The 22914-nt window shown below is 37.4% G+C and overlaps 1 protein-coding gene across 1 annotated transcript in view; it reads right to left on the bottom strand.

Moving 5' to 3' along the window:
* VPS13B (vacuolar protein sorting 13 homolog B) overlaps window positions 1–22914 on the bottom strand; it is a 482902-nt gene that overhangs the window by 84762 nt on the left and 375226 nt on the right. Inside the window, exons 35-36 of the mRNA XM_035893844.1 lie at window positions 12864–13271; window positions 532–731 (exon numbers count right to left, since the gene is read on the bottom strand). Of these exons, the coding sequence (XP_035749737.1) occupies window positions 532–731; window positions 12864–13271 (608 nt within the window). The remainder of the gene's footprint in view (window positions 1–531; window positions 732–12863; window positions 13272–22914) is intronic.

The following is a 22914-nucleotide window of genomic DNA, read 5'->3' as shown; positions in this document are numbered from 1 at the left end:
TGGACTGGTTTCAAGTTATGGGCACTTCCAAAAAGGAGATGATAGCATGGAAAACTGAGTATTAATTGCTACAAACAACAGTTTATAATTACTCCCCTGAGAAACTGGTGTAAGTTTAAAAAGAAAGGATATGTATTTCTCAAAGCTACCCCTAGGCATTGCAGACCCATAGCTCATGGACAGACAAACACACACACACCAGAACAGGGTCCTAGATATTAAGTGTTAGTAATTTGATCCAGCAGTTTTAAGGGAACACACACATACAGCTACAGTACATGGCTTAAGCAGTATTTAAAAAAACCCAAACAGTGTACACAACTTTTCAATCAACAGTTCTACATGAAAGAATGGATACTTATTTTAAAAGGTAAAATAAAAACCACCCAAAACAAACAAGCAAAAAACCCCAACCCAATGAACTGTTGTAGGTTGCAAAGCTTTAAGGCTTTAATGTAATTTATTTATGAAATCTCAGTCATCCAAAGCCAGTCCAGCTCAATAGCAGAACCATAAGCATCTTATACAGACCTGCAGCAGTCCTCCTCTCAAATCGATGTATATTTTAGGAATAGATTGCTCTGGGCCAGGATCACCACTGTGCTTACACCACTTGGCTTCCACATTAACAGAGCAGCAAAAAGGCCCCATCAGAGATCTGGCTCTTTCTTTGAGACTTGTTTTAAGTAGGAAATCTTTTATGTCAAGGACAAAAGATGATCCATGGATTCCTAAAAAGAGAGTCAGACAATTAATCCTGCTGGTAGTTATTGTCCCAACATTTATGCGCTTATTTCCTGAATTCACTTTATGATGAGCCTGGGAATCTCTGCCCGCAAGCAATTACTCACACAAGTCGTCCCACTGACTTCCATGGAAATACTTGTGTGGACAATTGCTCTCCTCCCCAAACAAGAGCATCACAGTTGGCCACAAGACTTGCAATTTTTTAGCTTACTCTTCCGACACTGTTGAGCATGCTTTGCACAGTGTTGCAGTTACGGAGCAGGTATGCCTCATGCACATTCCTCACAAAGAACTATTTGCCAAAACATTACGACTTTTTACATGTGTGAGTATTTTAGGTTTATGAGAAGAGACATTTTTCATTAAACTATGAAATTTTTTTCAAAAGACTGTATTAGGAACAAGAACAGCTGCTTCACTTGATTATATTTTAAACTGATAGGAAATAGCTATTTTGAACGATTCTCTCTGCTTTTGTTCAGGTTAGTTATTATAAAGTATTGCCTCGCTAGACTTTGGAGTGCTTAGCAGGAGAATAAGGGCAATGTTTGAATTCAAATAATTCAAAACAATTACTGTAACTCAAAATATATAACATGTGTTCACCTAAAAAACAGTTTAATCTAAACTTTTCACATCATAACCATTTGCACTTTACATAGCTTTATAAAACATAAAAATGATAATGGCAGGTTAGATTTAAGACAGAACTTATGTAGTCTCATTAAAGACACAAACATTTTAGAAAAAAAACACTGTCTAGAAATGTCACATCTCTTGTGAATTTAACTTACTGCAAATCACTGTTTAATAAAACAAACCATACTTAATATCTCTGTATTTCTTTTGCGTATTTACATGAAAAGTACTATGTCTGAGGTTGGGTTAACTTTTTTGTCTTCTGGTGCTCATACTTGGACTCAACACTCCGAATATTGAATGTCACCATACTTTATAATGCCCACGGCTTATTTTTCTAATGCAACTGGGTATTTACCAAAGGCAAAAGATTAAAAAAAACCTAAGGCTTGCATACAGATGTTTCAAGGTACAGGTCCATTTTATGTTTTCATACCTCTGCTGGTAGAAAAATCCTGCAAAAATACAACTCACTGTTCTGAATACATCCCGTAAAACTTCTCCTATGGATCTCTTTTAGAATACAGAAAGAAGTCTGCTTGCATCTTGGGAGTTATGATTTCATAATACTAAGAAATATTTTATACAATGGAAGGAAATATATTGTTTGTTTGGTTGTTTTTTTTTTTAAATCCATCATCTACTAGCAAGGGGGTCCAACAGTTCCGATAGTAATAATTGCATTGAATTGTATTCAACCAGAGTAGGAACCACAAACGAGAAGAATCTTCCTTGAACAGTCCTGGAGTTTAGCAAGAACGATCAAGGGCTCAAGTGAACCTTTGTCCCATGGCAATCAACAGAACTGTTGTCACTGATTGGGAAAGGGGCTTTAGCTCTGAGTTATTTAGGCTGGCTTCTGAACTCCTCCATCTAGTCTCATGTGCAACAGGTTTATACGACAGAAACCGTTCATTGTTTTTTTGACACTGAACTTCAGTGATAATCAAAAAAACTAACATTAACACACCCCGACTCCTCTCCTTTTGGTACTGGTTCAGACTTCTTTCTGTAAACTGTGGAATGAAGTAGCTTCACATACAGTCTTAAACCAAGAAAAAGAGGTATTTTTATGGGAAGGTCTCACCCTGCTATGCTCGGTCTAGTTATTTTAAGAGGCATTACAGTATTTGAAAATGAACTTTTTTTTTTATACTCTACATGGAACTTTGATTTTAAAGAGGAGAAATTCTCAGTAACTATTGCGCAATTCTGCAATATACAGAAATGTTCTATAGTTTTATTGGAATATGCGCCAAGTTGCAGAAATAACAAAAGGGAAAAAGGAATGCCAGAATACAAGTGGTTTTATTTATGTTTTCTTTCACTGGGATTACACTTGGAAGGATTATACTTTGCAGTCTTTTTCTGTTGTCATCTCAGCTCCACAAAGTACAAAGAAAACACAATATCCAATGGCTTAGAAACAGAACTCAGCACATAATACTGCTGGTTCAAAATCAGCAGTGCCTTTCTCAAACGCTATGTAAATGAAGACACAATTAAGAATAAGGAAGTGTTGGTAAATTTTAAAGAAATTAAATACTACAAGACACATCCATGGACTGTGTCCTAACAAATACCAGGAAGAGCTCAGGGACTCAACGCGAGATTTTTTTTTTTCTTGCTGCGACCCAGATTGCTCTTGTATAGGCAAGAATCCCACCCTCGTCCTTCCTAGCAGTTATATCTATGTGCCCTTTCGGGGAGGAAGTGACTCTTGGTACAAAACCCACAGTGCTCTTAATAAAAAAAAACAAAGCAGAGAGCATTCAGACAAACTTGCACAAAGTGATGTCTTGAGGAAGCTTAAAGAAAACAAATGAAGACCAACAATTATGCACAAACCCTAAAAAGTGGCAGTAAATAAAGAGATCTCTGGGCCTGAGGGAAGCTGCAATGGGGTACCGTTACTATAGAAATCCTAAAAACGATGACAATAGAAAAGAAATAATCTCACAACCTAAGGGAAGGGAGTGAAGAAATACCAGTATGCACTAGAAGGGAGCTTATTTTAAGATTGCTAAATGCCATATTAACATTCAAAGTATATGGTCAGCTAGCGGAATTGCTTTCCTATGACTAAGCAGTCATCTCAGAAAGGCAAAATAATTCTCTGGTTTTTTTCCCTCTTCATGCTATTTTCAGTCAGTCCTTTCATGCATATCTCACAAACTTCTATTGGAGAATTCTAACTTAAGTTTAAACAGATTAAATCAAACTCTCTGTTTCAAGTGAACTTGAGATGGCACCACACAGAAGTAGTATATCTTCATAAACGATTGTTGTGATATGTCGAAGTTAACTTGTTCTGTTTGGATTATTGCTCATGAACACCAACACACTTTTCAGTACGTGCAATAATTTACTTCTAGGAACAAATAGTTTCATGACTTTTAAAATACTCCTCCAAGAGACTAATAAATATGAAGCACTTGCTTTGGACAGTGTTTAAAAAATGCTGCCAGCCCTCCATTGTCAGCCTCCACCCAGAGCCACAACAGCACAGCAATACGCGGCCACGCCAACCGAGCAAAATACAACTCATACCAGGCTTCTGCATGCCATCGGAAGGATGACCTTTATCATGACATATGCTCAAAAGGAACATCCAGGTATTTTTATATGTAGGAGGGTTTGGAAAAAAGCTAGCACTTGCTTTTGTTAATGTCAAGAAATTAACTTGCTGAGAAGTTAAAGATGGAGATCAATGCAACGGAATATTGATAAATGACAACATACGCTTTGATATTCTAACTTCTTTTTTTGTTTTAGTCAGTAGAGACTTGCTTTATGCTAACATTTACAAAGGCATCTCATAGAATCTGAGTACCCTAATATAGTTGTAAACATAGTTATATTAGGGCTTAGATATAATATAGTTATATTAGCATTTACCAATAATAGGAGGCTCCTTGTTTGTTAAACTGTCCGGCATGCATAAACCCATTTATGTGTATAAAAAAAAAGAGCTGGCCCATTTTAATAGATGCAGCAAATACATTAAACCAACCCTTGCTTTACAGTAACAATCATGTAGTGTTCAGGCAAAACAGGTGTTAAGAAAGAGTTCTGTTATTTTTCCTGGTTCACAGACAAAGGGAGAGACAATGTTTTGGCATTAACTATAGACTTTCTGTTTTCAAAAACATTTTAAAATACTGATATTTGAATCAGCTCCAAATGAAACAAGTAGAAATGTAGCAGGAGCTTTTTTTCCTTCTATTATGCTTTGTGCATTTGCTCTTCCTTAGATAGCTGCAAATCCTGTTCGGTTCACTGCACTGTCACCTAATACAACATAGAGCACGATTTTAATTGGCAAACTTCTATATGGGAAAAGAGTTTGAAGAAAATGGAAACACATGTATTACAATAAATATAGCAAATGGCACTGGACTACAGTTGAGCTATCTTTCGAAAAGCCTCTTGGAAGCTAGCAGCTTTGCTACAAACCGTAGTGCTAGGGAGAAAATTACTTTTCTTTGACTGGGGCAGCTCAGAAGCCAGACTGGGTCCCAGAGCACAGAGCCTGCCATGCTGGTTTGGATTGGGCAAGATGCACATGAGCAATGTGGTCTGCACCGGCCCTGGCAGCTGGCAGACTGCATTCCCCCCTAAAGGACTGTGGTGCACCCTGAAGGACGAAGTCCAGGCTCTCCCATGGGCCCTGCATGCCTGGGCTGCAGAGATACAATCCTGCTGCTGAAGGTCAATTAGTGAGTGGTTTTCCTCACTACCTTCTGCTTTAATGGCACACATTGCTAAAGTGATAATCTGTGGTATTTGCTTCTGAGCATTCAGTCTTCATATTTGCAACTAGTTTGAAGTTGCCAAAGATACTAAGACAGCTTTGAATATGTAAATGAGCTATTATATCTAACATATTGATACAGTTACCTACATGATTTTTTTCCCCTTCAGAAAACTTCAGATACATCATGTAATGAGTAGTTATACTACACTGCTCTGTTAACAGGTATCCTCTACGAAGCAGCTTCTGAGAAGAAAGGGTAACAAAGCTATGAAAATAATTACAGGCGAAATACTGCAGTTAATGTAAGAGTCAGCCAATTGATTCAAGTCTGGAAACGGCAGTAGCAAACAAATGGTGAGATGTAGTAAAGGACAATTTTCCAGGAGAGATTTAGTTAACAATCCACTGACCGCACTGGATTTCTCATTACTGTCAAGCTGAATCTTAGGATAGTTCATTCTCCCCACGAGAACAATATTTACACATTACCAATTAACTATTCTTTAGTGAAAGAGAGTTTTTCAGCATTACATGGGGACACATGTGGGCTCTGTAAAAATATGAGATGGTAACACACGGTAAACAGAAAGTAATGATCTTAAACAGGCCAAACCCTTGAATTCGTCACTAATAAATGTCCCCATACATTCAGCAGTCCTGGCTGCTGGGAGCCTGTTTTCTTCAAATACTTCAAACACTAAAATCCAGGAACATTTATTATTTTAATCCATTACAGGCAGTGCTTGATTTAACTTTATTGGTTGTGGTGGTGGTAGTGGTTATAGTGGGGGTAAAGCTATGTTCTTTTACACATCATTTCAAAAGGGCTTAATTATATTTTATAGCTCAGGCCAGGAATCCTGCTTGTTTTGTGTCTAACAAGGTTCAAATGGAGTTCAGGTCAGTGATGAATCAGAAGAGAAGTCAGAGATGGTTATCTATTTGAAATGAGCTCATCTCCCTTAAAGAATAACTGGGCAGGTACATCATGTTCATTACACTACTGCACACTAAATAGCTGAAAAATCTCAATCCACTTGTTGAATTGGTAATTTGGGATTTTGTGATGTCTGATCAGAGAGTGCATATTAAAGCTAAGATCTGAAGGGATTTTCATTTTTGGTCAAGGCTGTCTTTGGTATACAATAAATTAGAATATATTTGTAAAGCTCTATATTGCCTTATCTTATTCTCATTAAGTGGAGAAAATGCATAATGGAAAATAACAAAAACAGGACTCATTTTGCATCCATAAGCCCAGGTTTCAAAACTGATTTAGTGCTATACTGACATGAGTAATACTTGGTTCTTGTATCATAAACATATTATTTTTAGATACAGCAGTTTTCAGAAAAGTGACTGAATATTCTTACTCCAGCTTTACAGATGGGCACAGAGAGGTTCTTCAATCTAAAAAAAAAAATCTATGCATTTTCACAACAAAATTTTAGGTGGTTGGTTGAAAACTGGTTTATTTTCAGGAGATAGCTGGTATCTACAACTGTCACTGATTTATAAAGTTGCAGATACTTAGCACTACTAAAAAAATCAGTCATTGAATGGTTGCACAGTAAATGAAGCATTACAAAATAGTGGATGCTACTCAAAATGCAGCCCTATACAATTGCCACATGGTTGAATTAGAATTACAACTTTGGTGTCTTGTTCTTCTGCTCTAAGCTTGATTCACTGGATTTCAACTGCTTTAACAAAATAAATAGCCCATGAACTGGAGGGTAACTTTTCTTTATAAATAAACCATCCAGAAGATAGTGCCTGGCAGCACCTGAGCTGTTTGAGCCTCTATAACCCAGTGAATTATGCTTGTGGAAGTCCAAGGCTTGACAGATATACCCAGGCCACACAAACCAAACAGGCTTCCCTGCACTCTTGGGCTGTGGTTCCCCAGGATTAAGGCCAATCCAGGTCCAGGCTCCAATGTTCCAGTCTTCTCCTCCCTTCTATCCTTCCTCCCCCTCCCTCCTATATATACTTCTCCAAATTCTCTTGTGTGCCAGCATGGTCATTAACATGTACCTGCCCAGTGAGCCAGCTGAAGGGGACGATCTCGCTGGAAACTTTTCTTTCCAGTTGGGTTAGTTTTCAGACAGATCAGTGCCCTGACTCAACCCGATGAACAGCTGCCGAGTAACAGAGCTAGCACAAGGCAGAGCATGGAAATGTGCGGCCACAGTAACCTAAACTTCCTACGGAATTGCACCTTTTGTTTGGGCAGCAAGCTGGTAATCTCATCCCAGGAAAAATACAGTTGTCATAGAAAAAGAAGAAATGTGTTGCCAGTATGTCAACAATATAAGCAATTTAAGGAACTGGTCCTTAAGACTGGCAATAACGTCTAATCTGTGCTCTGTACCTCACACTGCAAAATGTAGACTGAACTGGAGGAATTGCATAGAAAGCACAAAATGTACAAAGCAGACATTCAGCTTTCACTGTTGACTGTATTTCCTCATGAATGTAAACATTCGATAGAATTGACTACCATGAAAATGCTGTATCACCTACTACTGCCACATACGGCGCTGGGATCCACGTAACAAAAGAAATTCCAGCCTCAAAAAGATATGCAATTACTTTCACAATAAAAGTTGAGGAGATTACAAAAACAACCATATTTGTTCTGAATCAAATTTAGTTTGGAGTCTACTTTTTAAAGTCGAGTTATTTAAACTGTAAATGCAGTTCTACAAAATTAGTGCACACTCTCTTGAATCAGCAACCTACAAATAACTTTTTTTTTTCCTTTTTTCTTCCCCCCCCCATGTTAACGTGTTAGTTCATCAGTAGCAATTCTGAACCCTGTTACAAAGTACCAGTAGGGAATCTGACCAGGATTAATAGTGGCACTCAGTCCTGGGATTAGGTGGTGTCTTGTTTCAGGGATTTTAGGCCATCTGTTCTTCCCTCCTACATTATACTCCTGCAGAACTATAAACGCACCTCCACCTCAGGGACTATAGAAAGGAATTAGAATTCTTCTGCTTTTCATTATCACAAGATTCAGTAACTCATTTCATTGTCAGGATAATCCCCTTTTACTCTTTCTTTTGCGCTTGCAGGGTATGCCAAAATGACAAATAAAATCCCAGATGTTAGAGACCTGATGAGGTCTCCACCTTTTCTTGAGTGTTGGGTTTAAGCTACTTGGGACATGGTGTCAAATCTGACAGGACCCTGATGCCCACACCCAATATTCATTAAGGTTTGTTAGTGATTTGTATAGCTGTCTACAAGCTGCACTTCCACCTCAATCCTCAGTGGCCATTTAAATATTTAGTTTGTCCTCTGGCTTTTACTGACAAAGAATTAATTTCCTATTGTTCAAGTGTTGGAAAGATTTTATATTTCTTTCTAAAAGTAACAAAGGTCTTCAGGGTGTTGTAAATGGCTTGTTACTGCTGCATATTATTTTAGGTAGTCATATCTAATTTAATGTTTTATTTCCCCATGGGCTAACTTGCATATCTGCAGCATCCAAAGGCTATGACAACGCCTTAGCGGAGTTTTCTCGAGAGAGTCAGTTAACTCCAAAATTAAGTTTGGTCTTCGCTCTACACCAATTAATAGCCGCATTTATTTTTTAATATTTCTGTAAAGTATCTTCAGCATGTAATTTCGGTCAGGTTTAGTAAAAATACTTGCAATTATCATATGCTCAACTAGTGTTTATTTTTTTCCCTTATTTATATGCTAAAGTAATCATCTCTGCATACGGGATGAAGAGCTGGGGAATTCTGTCTATGATCTTTGGACTATTGTATGTCCAAAACTCTCTCAGTTCAGACACTGAACAGCAAGACTTCCCTCCTGTGCCCAGCCAGAGCAAAATAAGGCTCCACCGAGAGGCTACAGGCTTCTTGCTGTCTTTCACTCTGGGGAGAGCACAGTCCTCAACTTCTCCCATTTATCTGCTCTTTTGGCAGGTAGGTAGTGCTAATTTCAACACCAAACCTAAATTAGCTGAAAGCCATAAGTTTAGAATTGCATTCTATTTCCTAATTACTAAAAATTGCTAAAAATTTTATCAACTTTAATGGCGTGTGACTGTTCTTGAGTGAGCTACATACCTCAAGTGTGATACCAAGCAATCTCAAATCTGACTGGGTACATGGCACTTGAGAGCTCTGGCCATGTGTAGAGGATGCCACATGCTTCAGAGGGCAAAAATCACTGAGCCAGGTCTAACAGTTCTTGAACTTGGGGTTTTCATCTACAGTACAAGTAAGCTGCCAAAAATGAGCTAAACATTTGTTATTTGCTTGTATGAAACGGGTACAAGTTTTAACTTGTAACTCGCAGCCACAAAATATAAAATGACTACAGATAATTATTTTATTTAACATTGGTATGACTTGAAGTCCTGCCCTTAAGGGTATCAAAAAAACTATACTGGGTAGCCTCTTCTAAAGTAAAATTAATAATATCTTTTTTTGGAAAAGGGATTTTGTTTTGGTTTGGTTTTTGCCAATACACTGTATCACATTCTACAACAGTATTACTTTAATAAAACCAAAATACTCGGGATTTCACCATAAGTACAGGGGAGAACATAAGTATTCTAGCAGAAATAGTAACCATGTTGTTGTAAGTAACTTGTATTAAAACATGAAAAATGTCCAAAAAATGAAGTCCCTTGACACACTAAAGGTTTGGCATTGTATAACAGTGGAGCAGGCTATGTAGACATGGAGGTGTTTTAATTTGATCCAACTGCAATGTCAATGTTCAACACTTAAAATTTATTTTCTTAGAAGTGAAATAATTCAACTAATTAGCCCCTCTGTTTGTCAGAAGCTACATCTTTTTACTTTCATAAGAAATTAAGAAGAAAAATTAAAACAGAAGGCCTTTAGCTTCCATGATTAAATCAGGAAAGTCTGGAGGGAAAACTGATAATTAAAAAAAAGTTACATGGCAAGCTTCTTTCTTAATTTCAGTTAAAAAAAGCAAAGCATTACACAAGGTCACGCACTTTTGTTTTCCCCCCGTAAGGAAGGAAAAATGCTGACAATACATTCTTGGGGGGTTTTTTTGCTAAATAATTTCTAGCAAATAGGATTCCTTACAAACCAACTTCATCTGCTACATTAAAACTCATCTGGAAAAGGGGTCATTTACACTGTTTATAAAACACTGCCACATAAAATGTGTAAAAAAACCATATTTCACTAAAAATAGCTTGTGTAAGTAAGGGATTAGAGTAGTTTCTACTGCTATAATTGTTCCTTTGTAGTTTTTTCCATGATGTTTTTGAACAGTGTTTTTAACTATGTTTATTAAAGTCAGCACATCAAAAAGGATCAAAGAGAAAGCTAGTGAGAACCAAAGAAACCCCAAGTGTATTGTGTTGTCTCACTGGGGAGTTATGCAGATTCAAGTAAACAAGTGCAAATTGTTGAGGTTTTAATGAAAATTTTCTACAATTATTGTATCTGAAGTCATTCTATATAATAACATCTGTACAGCAGATGGCCATACTGTACAAAAGGCAAGCAATGCTCCTTTTTCTTCCTCTGTTTTAACAGTACATCTGAGATGACTACTTTTGTCATTGTGCTTAGTTTGGTTCAGCAAATAATTCGTAAAATGCAGCTGCTGCAGATGGTCACAATAGTTATTTGACTGTAAAATCAAAGACACAGTGAAGTATTCGCGTATTAGTTTCATTCTAAAAAAAAAAAAAAAAATCTGACATTAACCCCGTTCAGCTCAAAAGGTATATCAATAAAACCTTTTGTAAAAAGAAAAGTAGTGAAGAACTGACATATTTAAATACTCCTTGCTCCCAAGACACAGCTACTACACTTCTTTTTAATTGAGTTAGCTTGCATAATTTCTTTGCAATAATAAAACAAATCTAGTTAGTAACTGTGGTATTTTTCTGAAGTATTTTTAACACAAGATTATAACACCATTTCCCCTACACTGAGTAATTTATCTTCTTTCCTGAAGTTACAGTTTCCACTTTGGTTTCTATCAGTACTTTAATTTCAAGTTAATAATTTTAAATAAAAATCCAAACAATATATTAAAAGAATTTTTGCCAGTTTCAATCAGTTTGGTGGAAGTGTGTCTACTGCACTTCTTGAAACTTAAAACAATTTATTGCACCATCACAATAGCATGCAAAACCTCCTGCACATTAATTTTTCTTTCTATAAAGCAAAGATATGACAACTTTAACTGGAAAAAAATGTGAAACGAGTCTGTTGATGTCTATTTATTGCCTGGTTATGGAAGTTCTTCATATAGAATAACTAATTTCCATTTTCATTAGATTCAGCATCAGTATTGCTTTAGTTAACAATGCTTGCCAGACTACAAACATACTGAAGATTCATGCATAGCTTGCAACATGGAAAATAAAGGTTGGCTTCCTCAGACTGCCAGAAGAATTAAGAAACAGAACTTCGTAGCAGAATGTTTCTGAGGCTTAACATGCAAGGCAAGGTACATCCTCCTTCTGGGAGGATGAAAAACTCCAGGGTAAGTGATATACACTGCTGAGTTTGCCAAATTGCTTTATAGTACAGTGACGGAACAGGCTTGGCTTTGATATATCGAAGCTTGTTGTGGACACCATAATGTACCGTGGGACGGATAATGTATAAATGATAGAGGGGAAGTGATGGAAGGAAAGAGGATTATTACACAGAAAGAAAACTAGAACTATTTAAAGGACATTAGAAAGGCCTTTTACTCAGTTGCTAGGGTTGTGATCCAATTGGAAAAGCGTGGGAACGCAGGCACTGTTCCTGCTTGTACTGCTGTTTATTTATGGATAAATCAAGAGTTTCAGGCTCCAGCACTTTCACAGGCTTTCATGTCCTATGAACCTTAAATTTTTCATTTTTAACTTTTAAAACAATAAAGAAGCACTGAAACTTGCTGGCCTGAGGAGAAATATTTCTGATGAAAAAGAAATAAATCACCACTTCGCTTGGCCTATAACTTGTTCCTCTCAGCTACAGACCATTTTACCTCGCAAACTACTCTGCCAACTACCTAAATCTGGCTCATCTCCACATCATGTAAATGTACCATCTTATTAATTTTATTAAAAGACTCATAAAACAATTTAAAAAGACATTCAAAATGTCTTCATTTTAAATGAGTCTCTGGTATCCTGTTAATTATACCCAAGGTGTAAAGTTTCCTTGCAGTTCTGCAGTAATGAGGCTGGAGCGCTTTTTTTCCCTGGGTGAGTCAGCTGTGCAGAGGAAGCACGTAAAAATTTTAAACTTCATAAGCCTGGAGGAGAATAATGGTATGACCCAATATTTACATAGTAGCATATGTCGGGGCTCTGAACAATTATGTTTGTATTTTTTTTCAACAGAGTCCTAACAAGAAAATGTAGTTATAGAGTGAAGACTGTCAAAATTTCACCCTTTGAAGTATGTGCTGAATTATCAGAACACCAGAATAGTGGTTCTTGTAACCACTATTCCAGCCAGAATTCCATCAGTAAATTAGTAATTACATGTTAGGGGATATTAACTACAAAATTAAGCACTCTTGGGTGCTGCCTCACTGAGAGGAAAACTCAGGTAATGGAGTCTATCAGGGATTTACTATTTTCTGTTGTAAATTTATAGTGTTAGCTAGAGGAGTTCCCTCAATGCTCCATGCTTTAAAATGGTTACTAGACCACCCCCTGAACAAACTGGTAGCACTTCCAACTTTCAAAAACTCTTACCTGCAGTTTTATGTCCACTTTTAATATTCAGGCTCCCACTGAGGTTTGATAAAGAGACTAACAAACAAGGTTTACTGGGGTGTGGGATGGTTTCCATCGAAACAACCATTTGAACGGTGTGAATGGAAATCTTCTGGAAGCAGGAAAGGGCTTGCCACAAGTTTTCTTGTACTGAAGCCTTTTGTGCAGCGTGGGTGTGCGCTGCAGGTAGCAAATCCTTTGTGCTGGGGTGTTTGGTTACCAAAGTGACATCCTCATCTGGAATAACGCCAGGTGACGGAGCAGCCTCCTTCCTGGGCTCATCGTCATTTGTGGTTATGATTTTCTTCAAGAACTGGTTTATTTGATCAAGTCTGACAAAACTGAGATTTGCTTTCAAAGGTTTTGATATGTCCACATTTATGTCAGCTGTAGGAGAGAATTGGAGAAAGAAATATGAGAAACTATAGTGCAATGATTCAAGCAATGTAAAAATATTGGGCATTTAGGGGAAATAACATTATTTCTACCGTGTTTCATTAAAATAACTGAATCAATGGCAAAACATACTGAAACAGTATTTTTAGGAATAAATCTGAATTAAAACATCACGAAGAGTACTATAAGCAATCTTCACTATATACAGTATTAAAGGAAGAAATATGTCACACCATCGATCTTATTTTCTTGTTTCTTCCCAGGGATCACCACAGCTATCTGAAAGACACGCACTTTATTCGAGTGTGTAGGAGGGTAAATACATTAGTCCTTTTGTGTCAGAATGAAAATATACTTCACATTCTCTTGAGTTTTACATCCAGTAGAACTATTTGACTAAACTCCAAAGCCAACAGCGCACATTTTCAACACATTTAAATGAGTGAATAACATGTATATTCTGTTGATTCCTACACAGCTAATATTCAGTATTCTTCAACGCATTTTCAAGATGAAACGTGAAATAAAAAGCAAATATAAACACCGAGGTATGTTTAAATTTCTTTGTTTTCCAGGGAGACTGGAATAACCTAGTATTTTTTATATATCCTTTGTCTTCTTAGTAAAGGATTTTGATACTTCCCAGACTGCTAAAAGTCTCACAGAACTTTTAGAAATCACGAGTAATATGAACAAGAATGACAACAGTGGTATTTTAGTAGCTGAGATGTTGCAATTACCAAGATTATTTCACAGATGGGAAGCAGGATTTTATGATGGTTGAAACTTATTTCTGTGCTGCTATCTGCCTTTTAATCAGCACATTACAATTCATTACAGAAATCCAGCTTTAACTTAGTTTTTAAAATTTTTCATTTCAAATTCAGCTTTCACCCAGTAATGAGACAGCAACCCTGGCCAGGGGGAAAAGTTTGCTTTTCACTTTGCTGTTTGATTCCCACTGCCTGACCCCCCAAACCCCAAACCGATTAAAATTCTGTGCATGTATCTAAACTAGATTAAATGCTCAGAGAAAACAGCACTACATAGTTTCACATTTCATTATAAATATATATAGGAAACATTGTTTGTTGAAGGTTTTGCACAGATTAATGAATATTTCATCAAAATTAGGACGTAGTTTCAAGTTGTCCAGGATCACATTCTACTCTTAACACTGATGCAAACTGACGAGCTCAAATCTCCCACTCTTTAGGTAAACAAGTTTTTACAAGGAGCTGCAGGAGCAAAGCTTTGGAGCTGCTCTTAAGCATAGGTTTATACTGACTTCAGAGAGTCCCAGGCACATGACAAAGGACTTTTCTGACCCCCCAAAATATCTGGGGGTTCTAAATTTCAGTTAGATGTATCAGAGTAGATAAGTCTCTGAATTATAAACTAGCACTTTTTCTACAAAGATAAGAGAAACTGATTAATGGCCATGTAAGATTTGTTATAGCTGAATTAAAAACCCCAAAACAATCTCGGAAAAAAGCCTGCACTACGCCACAAGCCGCAGCTAACTGAAATTTAAGACTGAAAAACTATTTTAATTGTAGCTTACAGTTTTAATCAATGGATTTCTGAAAATGTTTTCTCTTGTGTTAAAGCCTTCCACGCTGAACTAGAAACTGTGACAAAACACCAGCTAACAGTGGTCCTAGTGGAAAGGCAAGTATCAAAGCTAGGAAGCTGGGTATTAGAAGAGATCAAGATTTTTAGGCATTCAAATCCACGCAGGATAAACGTAGAAGATTTTTCAAAATACTTATGTACCGATATTTTTAATTAAAACCAAGGCAAGAAAAATGTCATAACACTCTTGAAAATCTCTCCACCCTTCTTGGCACTGAAGATTATCCAGAGACTCGCCTGCCTTTTCGCACAAATCATCGGTCCTCTCCTTCCTTTGAATGGAGAAAGGAGACTTATGAAGAAAGCAGAGACCCATGTGACATTACGATATTAATTTACTTATGATACTCAAATGGAGTGTTATTCTAATAAAAAGTTAAAGAAAGACCCCAACAAAACCAACCAAACAAATGAGCAGCATTTTTAAAATGACCCAAGTTTGAAGTCCAACTCACACTAGGATTTGGGTTTTTGACCCATTTAGACACTTTCAAAACAAGTCCCTTGTCGACTTAATTTTCTCCGTTAGTGATGTAGTAATAACAGAGTAAAATAGATGTTCTTGGCTTTGCTACATAATTAAGTTTGCAAGTTAGTAAATGACGAAAGGACCTTTATTGCTTGGTGGGACAGCTTTCCCATCTAACTGCTTTGTCAAAGGCACATTTTATTGCCCGCACTTTCCTATGGCACTATAGCCCAGAAGAGGAAAAAACACAAAACCCTAAAACCCAGAAACTGCTTGGACATAGGTTGATAGAACAGGTGTCAAGCTAAAGCCAGAGGGTAAACTGATGCAGAAAGACTTAAAAGGAGATGAATATGAGAGCAATAGTTCTCTCTTGGGCTTCCTCAGGCCAGGGGGCTGGTGAAGCTCAGCAGTGGAGCATGCATGGCACCTGTGGGCCTGGGCCTGGGTTCTATCACCGCTGTTAGGCACTTGCTTTCACAAACACTGCGCTCATCCAAGAGAGCAATAAAAAAATGGACACCACGACACCAGAGAAATGCAAATGACTTCCCTGTTTTCTGTCTGGAAACCACACAGGTCACACAGAAAGACGTTGTCATGACTGATAAAGTGAAAAAGGTTTATATTAAGTTATTATTACTCAGTGAATCAGCCCCAACAGAAGGTGGTGGCAGCCAGAAGCATAATTGTGGAAAATGTAACTCTGGAACCTTCACTGCAAATATTTTAACTATCTCATAATGACATAGGTTATTTTTACAACTGGGGACAGACTATGTAAGGAGATTCTTTAAGTAAAACGTTCAAAAAATAAAAACGCAATTGAGCAATCAACATGTTCTTAGTCTTTGTCCTGTTTTACACTTGATACTTAGCACTGTAAACGAAACTTTAACATTCCTTCTAAGAAAAACATATTTAAGCGATGGACAGAAACTGTGAAAACAGATGAAATATGAAGAGCTATTTATAGCAGTTGATGAAGATAGATGCTCAGCAGCTTCTCCAAGATACTCAAAATGGTCTAAAAATAGATGTTACGATGACATGGGCCACTTACATGTAGCTGGAATAAAATTTCTGGGGTGCAAAATCCAGTAACAGTCTTTTTAGATTATTTTAAACACCTTAGGGAGAACACCACACAACACTCTGCAGATTCTGTACCAGCGGGAAAACACAGGTTCCTATGATTCAAACAACTCTTTGAATTGTCCAAAACTACATCAGAAGAAGGGCAGGGCAAAAGGTAGCTCAAAGCCACCTTTAACTCCTCACTTACATCAGTCTCTCCTTTACCTGCTAGTGACTGGCTACCACAATTACATCCTAATGCTTTCTTTACATTTAAGTCATAATAGCAATAACTTATTTTGCCAGGTGTTATCTACTTCCAGCAAACAAATAATAAAGAAATTACTGTACTTGTAAATTGCGTTCAAGTGAGTTATTTCTGGTTTTGTTTAAATCAGACTGAACTTAGATGATATCAAAGCAGTATTTTTTTTTATTACAGCATAGCATTTAAGTGTAGAATTTGAATTGTTCTTTCTCTCTCTCAATTTCTTTACTACATCTCTTTAGATTACCCAGTAAATCTACGTCTGTCAATTATTAGTTTCTAATTACCCTTCACAACTTTCTGAACAGCTACTAGGAAACAGAATGATGAAATAACTATTGAGTTAAAAGGAGATTAGATAAATATAAATAAATTACACTTATTATATGCTCCCACCACACCAGGAGATGACTTAACAGCAAAAGGAAAAGAATCACGTTGCAATAATGAAATCAGAGAGGGAATTCAGGTCCCAGAGGCGATTCTACGGAGTTTATGTTAATGTACACCTTGTGGGGGACCAAAAATCAACTGGAATAGTTTCCTGAAAACTGTTTCCAGCTATTTTCTCATTTTAAAAGTTCCAACTTCACTTGACCCATTAGTCATCATATTACTTACATTTATTATGTATTTTGAAATCTATTACAAAAAACCCAATGGATTCAATATGGCCTGTTTGAACAAAATCATAACATCTATAAAAGAAAACCTATAAGCAGCACTCTGAAATTTCTGTCTGAAACAATTTCTTCCTTTGTCATTTTATTACTTAGGGCTTCAGATAAAAAATTTCAGGGTTATGAGTATTTTACCCTTGTTCTTCATAACATTCAGATTTGTACTGTGCAGATCTAATTTTATTCTGTGAACTTGGGATAATGATATTACTCAAAAGGACTTTTTATTTGGTGGGCTAAGGATGAATAAGCAACACAAAAATAACAGAGCTCCTAGCAAGTTGCTTTAGGTCAATCCCAGCTCTTACTGAAGTCAGTGGGCTTATTCTAATATATGCCATAACTTAATGTATACCAGGTTACTATTTCTATGACTAATAAACTACCAAAGTATACCCTTAATCTGAAAAACCAGAAAGTAAACTCCATGAAAATTATTTATAAGCTTTGTTTATAAGACTCGGATCTTTTCACAGACTGTGAGAAATGTTGAACTGTGAAAGAGAAAAATTATGGCATTTTCCAAGAATTTCTTCACTTCTCATACCCCTCATACTGTAGTGGATCTTTTATTTCTCATAGCTAATATAGAAAAGGCCAGGTCTTTCTTCTTCAGGTTGGTCATGGGTCTCGTTCTCTCATACCCCAAGGCGGCTGTAAAATATTGAACTTCTTAATAAATAGTACTGCTATAGAAGAAACTACTATTTGCCCTAAACTCTTAGGAGGATCGAATTTCCTAGTCCTAAACAGGAGAGAAGCAGACAACAGGCATGAAACATTTTACCACCAGTAATATTCTTTCTTTCTGGGAGCCACCCATCCTGATGTAAGGAGTCTAACAGAGGAAATCTGAGGAAGGTAAAGGTAATCTTGAGCCCTGATTCTGATTTGGAGTCAGGGTGGCCCTTCAGTAACAGGGAAATGGCTGAATTGCAAAAATTAAATTTATAAAAATAGGAAGAGAGAGACATGTAAAGAAAAGACTAGCTGTACTGTTCTCAATTGTGCCTGGTCAGGCATCAAAAGAGAGACAAATTAAAAGAAATTGAAAAGCAAGAAGAATACAAACGAATTGTTTTTTTCCTCTAATTCATCATTCCCAATTTGGATCAAGGGAAAAGAAGGAAGAAACTTGAGACAAGGCTTCAGAGGCCATCTGCAGTCCATCTTGTATTCTGCTTCTTTGAGACAGATGCCAATTAGTCTGGAAGAGGCTGGTAGTCACTGCTCAGTCTTTCTACCTCCTGCCATCTGTCTGCTGCAGCCCCACAGAAGCAGCTCTCTAAGGCCAATATGGCAAACTACAGCCTTCAGGTTGCTTAATCAACTTGAGCCATGTGGGGTGTTCCCCAGCCCTAACAACTCCGACTTCCACGACCTAGTATGCTATTAACTTTATGCGAAGGTGACATGAAGACATTAACAGCTCTAGCTAGCCAGTGTCTGGGTTTTGGATCTCAGACAAGGCTCAGCGATGCAACTCTACAATTTTTCTTAAATTGTCACAACTGAACCAAAATAAATTGTTGTAGGTCAAGAAGACCAAAGATACCATTAATAAAGGATGGGGGGTTACTGCTATTCATAGGATGTTGACTGGAAGGAAGCTACTGTGCAACTACCAAATACATTACAGAAGTGTGTCAAGGGTTGGGTGGCGAGGCCAAAAACTGTAACACGGGCATCGGGAGGCACTACCATGAAAGGAAAACCCTAGCTAAGGGAAACATTAACTCTCTCAACCGAGAGTCAGGAAAGTTTAAGCACAACACAGGGAGATGAAATAAATTGTTCCAGGTCATGGAGCAGATTTGTGGAAAAGAAAAGAACATAGTAACTCTATTATCTGCTTTAACTGCTGAATAATACATCTATATTAAGAAAAACATGAAGAAAGGGGAAAAAAAAGAACATAAAAGAGGATTTCAGAAAATTGGGCAAATGTTTGAAATAAGTTTGAAAAAGAATGCCAATACAATGGCTTCAGCGTGCAGTCTTCATTGTCATGTACTTAGGCATATAAGAAACTAAATTTCATGTAACCTAAGTGTTGTAGACATTGCTTTTAGAAAGGTACTTTGATAATTTTACACATTATTACACTGATATTACAGACAATAGACGTGTCAAAAGCAAAGCAATAGCTACAGGCTGGTACACCTGTTTGGAATATTTCTCTTTGCCCTCTTAATCAAATAAATATAATTTCATGGCTACAGTGTCAGTGCTTTAAAAACTTGTTTGTAAAAGAGCAAAGGGGAAAAAAAAACCTACCAGAAAGCTCAAAAGTTTTGCAAATGACCCAGAGTTAATTAGAAAAGTCTGCACCCTGGCTAGTTCCCCTTCTCACGTGTCAGCTCTCATTAAATCAAAAAATTCTCATTTCAAAGTTAACAAACACCATGGTTAACAAAACTGTTAAACTGGGATCAAGTGGGCACATTCCTAGGTTTATATATGATGTCATGCTAAGCAGCCCACAGCTGAACTTGCAAGTAGTATGAATGATTTTTCAATATATTAAGTATCTGATCTAATGCTAATTTTCTCTCTATAGGCTAACTGTGCTGGGAACAGGTGGCCCTGCTTTCAATTACGGAGGGCTAACATGCCAGTGTGAGGCCTGGATTAGTTCACCTTCTCACAGGGAATTTGCCTCGGTTGGGAATGGATTTATTATGGCTTCACACATGGAACAGAGCTCATGTCAGCTGAGGGCAGTGATACATCATATGATTCAAATTAACCTGCTGTGGACTGTTCCGCAGGGCTGATATTGTGTATTAAAATGACGACATTTTTAAAACAGCTTGAAAGAAACCAGGATTGCTGAAGTGCAATGGTTCCAATTTGTTCCAACTAATCTATCACCTGCTGGAGATATTATTCTAGGGGGTTTCTGGTAGCTGCTATTTTCCAGGTTTCTCCAAACCACTGACCTTGCTAATGGATACAGTTGTTGCCTTTGCAAACAGGGGGGAAAAAGCTGAAGAGAGTGCCATGGTGCTGTTGTGTTTGGCTTTTTATGCATCACCCCAGATCCAGCGCCGTGCCCCTCGTGGTGTCCCAGGGAGGGACTGGCGGGAGGGAGCAATCCCCCTGCTCCCCCCGTTCTCACTTTATCTTTCAGTGGGGCACGGTATTTCTTAGTTTGTCTGGATAATTTCTTCCGTAGAAGTTATTTTGAAAGGCAAAGTACCAAGGACCGCAGTTAATTCACACCTTCCCAAGAAACTGCTGGGGGAAGAGGACTTCAGCATAAACCATCTAAATTTTGCATGTTTAAGTATTTTAAGGCAATTTTTATGAAGCTGTACTTCATAAACGTGTTTTGTATCATTTGCATACAGAGAGAATATGTCAGAAAGACAGCTTTTATAGCTAAGAAAGCAGAGTTGATTAAAAAAAAAAAAATCCAAAGATAGGACTAGAGGGTAGAGCGAAAAAATTTTCAAAATCTATTAAAACAAGATGGTCCTATCTGTTCCTCACCTAATGAATAATATCTAATGCTGAAGCAATAAATAGTTCACTTATATGCATTAGACAAGAATTAGATGTACAATCCAGAAACAGACTGAATACAAAAAAGAGAGGGTCACGTAAACTGACGCAGATGGAATTTAAAAAATTAATAATAATTAGTTACTGTAGAAAGAGAAAGAATAGTCCTTTAATACATTGTGGGGTTAAAGTTGAGGTCTGTTCCCACAGGCCTGATGATGAATGCTTATTTCTCCTAGGATCTTATTACCTTAAATCTGGAAGAAATATCATTTTTCTTTAGTTGCCAAAAATGTACAAAATAATCAACTCATGTCGCAAGAAGTGCATTAATGTATCCTGTTATTCTCATTTAATTAGTGGTTTCCAAGTTTAGCTACTTGCTGTAGTTTTTTGATCTCCGAGCTAATATGGACTGACAACCTGGTTTCCTGTGTGGTGAAGCCATACGATTTTTCTGTGGAACACTATCTACTTATCTACTTCAGCTGACAAAGTATTTACAAGGGGTACCGGTTTTATCTAACACAGCAAACACTGGAACCACTTGCAGATTTTTTTCTTTTAACTGCTTGCATAGTAGTTTGCATCATAAAACATAGGCACGGTTGATTGTTATAGTTGAAATTTAACCTCAGCACACCAACAACATATTTTGTAAGAAAAATGACATTGCAATTAAACCACTGAACTTTGAACACTTAAAATCTATACAGAAAACTGTATAGTTATCCCAACGGCTACATCCAGATTTTTGCCTGCATAGGCACAGCTTTTAAAAATGTGCTGACTTTTCAGAGCAGCCAGTCAGCTGTACCCAGTAGGTAGCACCTACTAGTGTATCCAGTGCATTTTAATGATTTACTTACTGCAGTTATAAAACACATATACATAAATGAATACGAAAACACACAGTACATCCTTAGAAAATATGCCAGTTAGTAGCAGCACTGTTTGCCAAATGTTCACCAAAAAAGAGTAGGCCTTCGAGGCCTGCAACATAAGCATGCTCCAGCAGTGCATTTATATATTCAATTTATTAACTGTGATGTCTCCCATCACAAATAGCGTTTGCCTGGTGACCTTACAAGAGCTCTCAGGAGTTTTGTGGAGGCTCTTGTCCTCAATGAACAACTGCCAGCTTAGTTAGGATCTGGTGATGTAGACACTTTCTCCAGGCCTGCTGACGGCCAAGCTACCTCACCCTGGAAGAAGTTGTGGTTAGAGGACTTCTTTCCCCCCAGGAGAGTTAGTAACTTGTTTTCCAGTAGCCTGCTGGGGAGCTGTCAAGCTTTCATAACTCTTTGCATGTGCTGTTCTGACGCAATCACATGCAGAAAGCACCTTCCATTACTCATCCCACGAAACCTCCAGCTCCCAAGGAAGGCTTCTTGGTAAAGGTTAGTTTATTTGAAGAGGACCTCATAGAGGCAACAGCCGAGGTTAGAAAAATCTGCAAAGGAATGCAGAGCTGTTTTGTTATATTACACCGGCAAAACACTTCATTAAAATTCACAGTAATTACTGTTGAGTCATGTGTAATGATAGTTCCAATTAGCAGCAAAAAGATGATAAAAAAAATGCCTTTTGGCTAAGAAGAGATCCTGGAGGAAATCTCTGAAGTTTTACATGCTTTGCGAGAATAAATGGACTGAAGTTTATGATGCATTAATTCATGGTTTTTCAGTTCCCTATTTAGCCACATACCATGGAGGGGAGAGATTTAACACCAATTTGAGATCTCACTGAATTGTTGAGAATGGGGTAGACGCTCAGACTACTTGTGAATATATACTTTGCCAGCTGGTACCAACTTCTATGTTTGTTAGTTTAGTTAAAGCCTGTCCTACTGACAGGAAAGCATCAGGGAAACACCTTCAGGTATGTAATAAATTAAATATAAAGGCCGCACCAGGAAACTCCAGTGAGAACCTTGAGAAAAGGGGAATGCACAGATGAAGGGTCTGGGAATATGGGAATCTACCAGATGTGGGGAGA

Source organism: Egretta garzetta, unplaced genomic scaffold, assembly GCF_000687185.1.
Source record: "Egretta garzetta isolate BGI_Z169 unplaced genomic scaffold, ASM68718v1 scaffold154, whole genome shotgun sequence".
Lineage (NCBI taxonomy): Eukaryota > Metazoa > Chordata > Aves > Pelecaniformes > Ardeidae > Egretta > Egretta garzetta.
The sequence above is the reverse complement of the archived record's forward strand: the minus strand, read 5'-3'. Positions and strand labels throughout refer to the sequence as shown.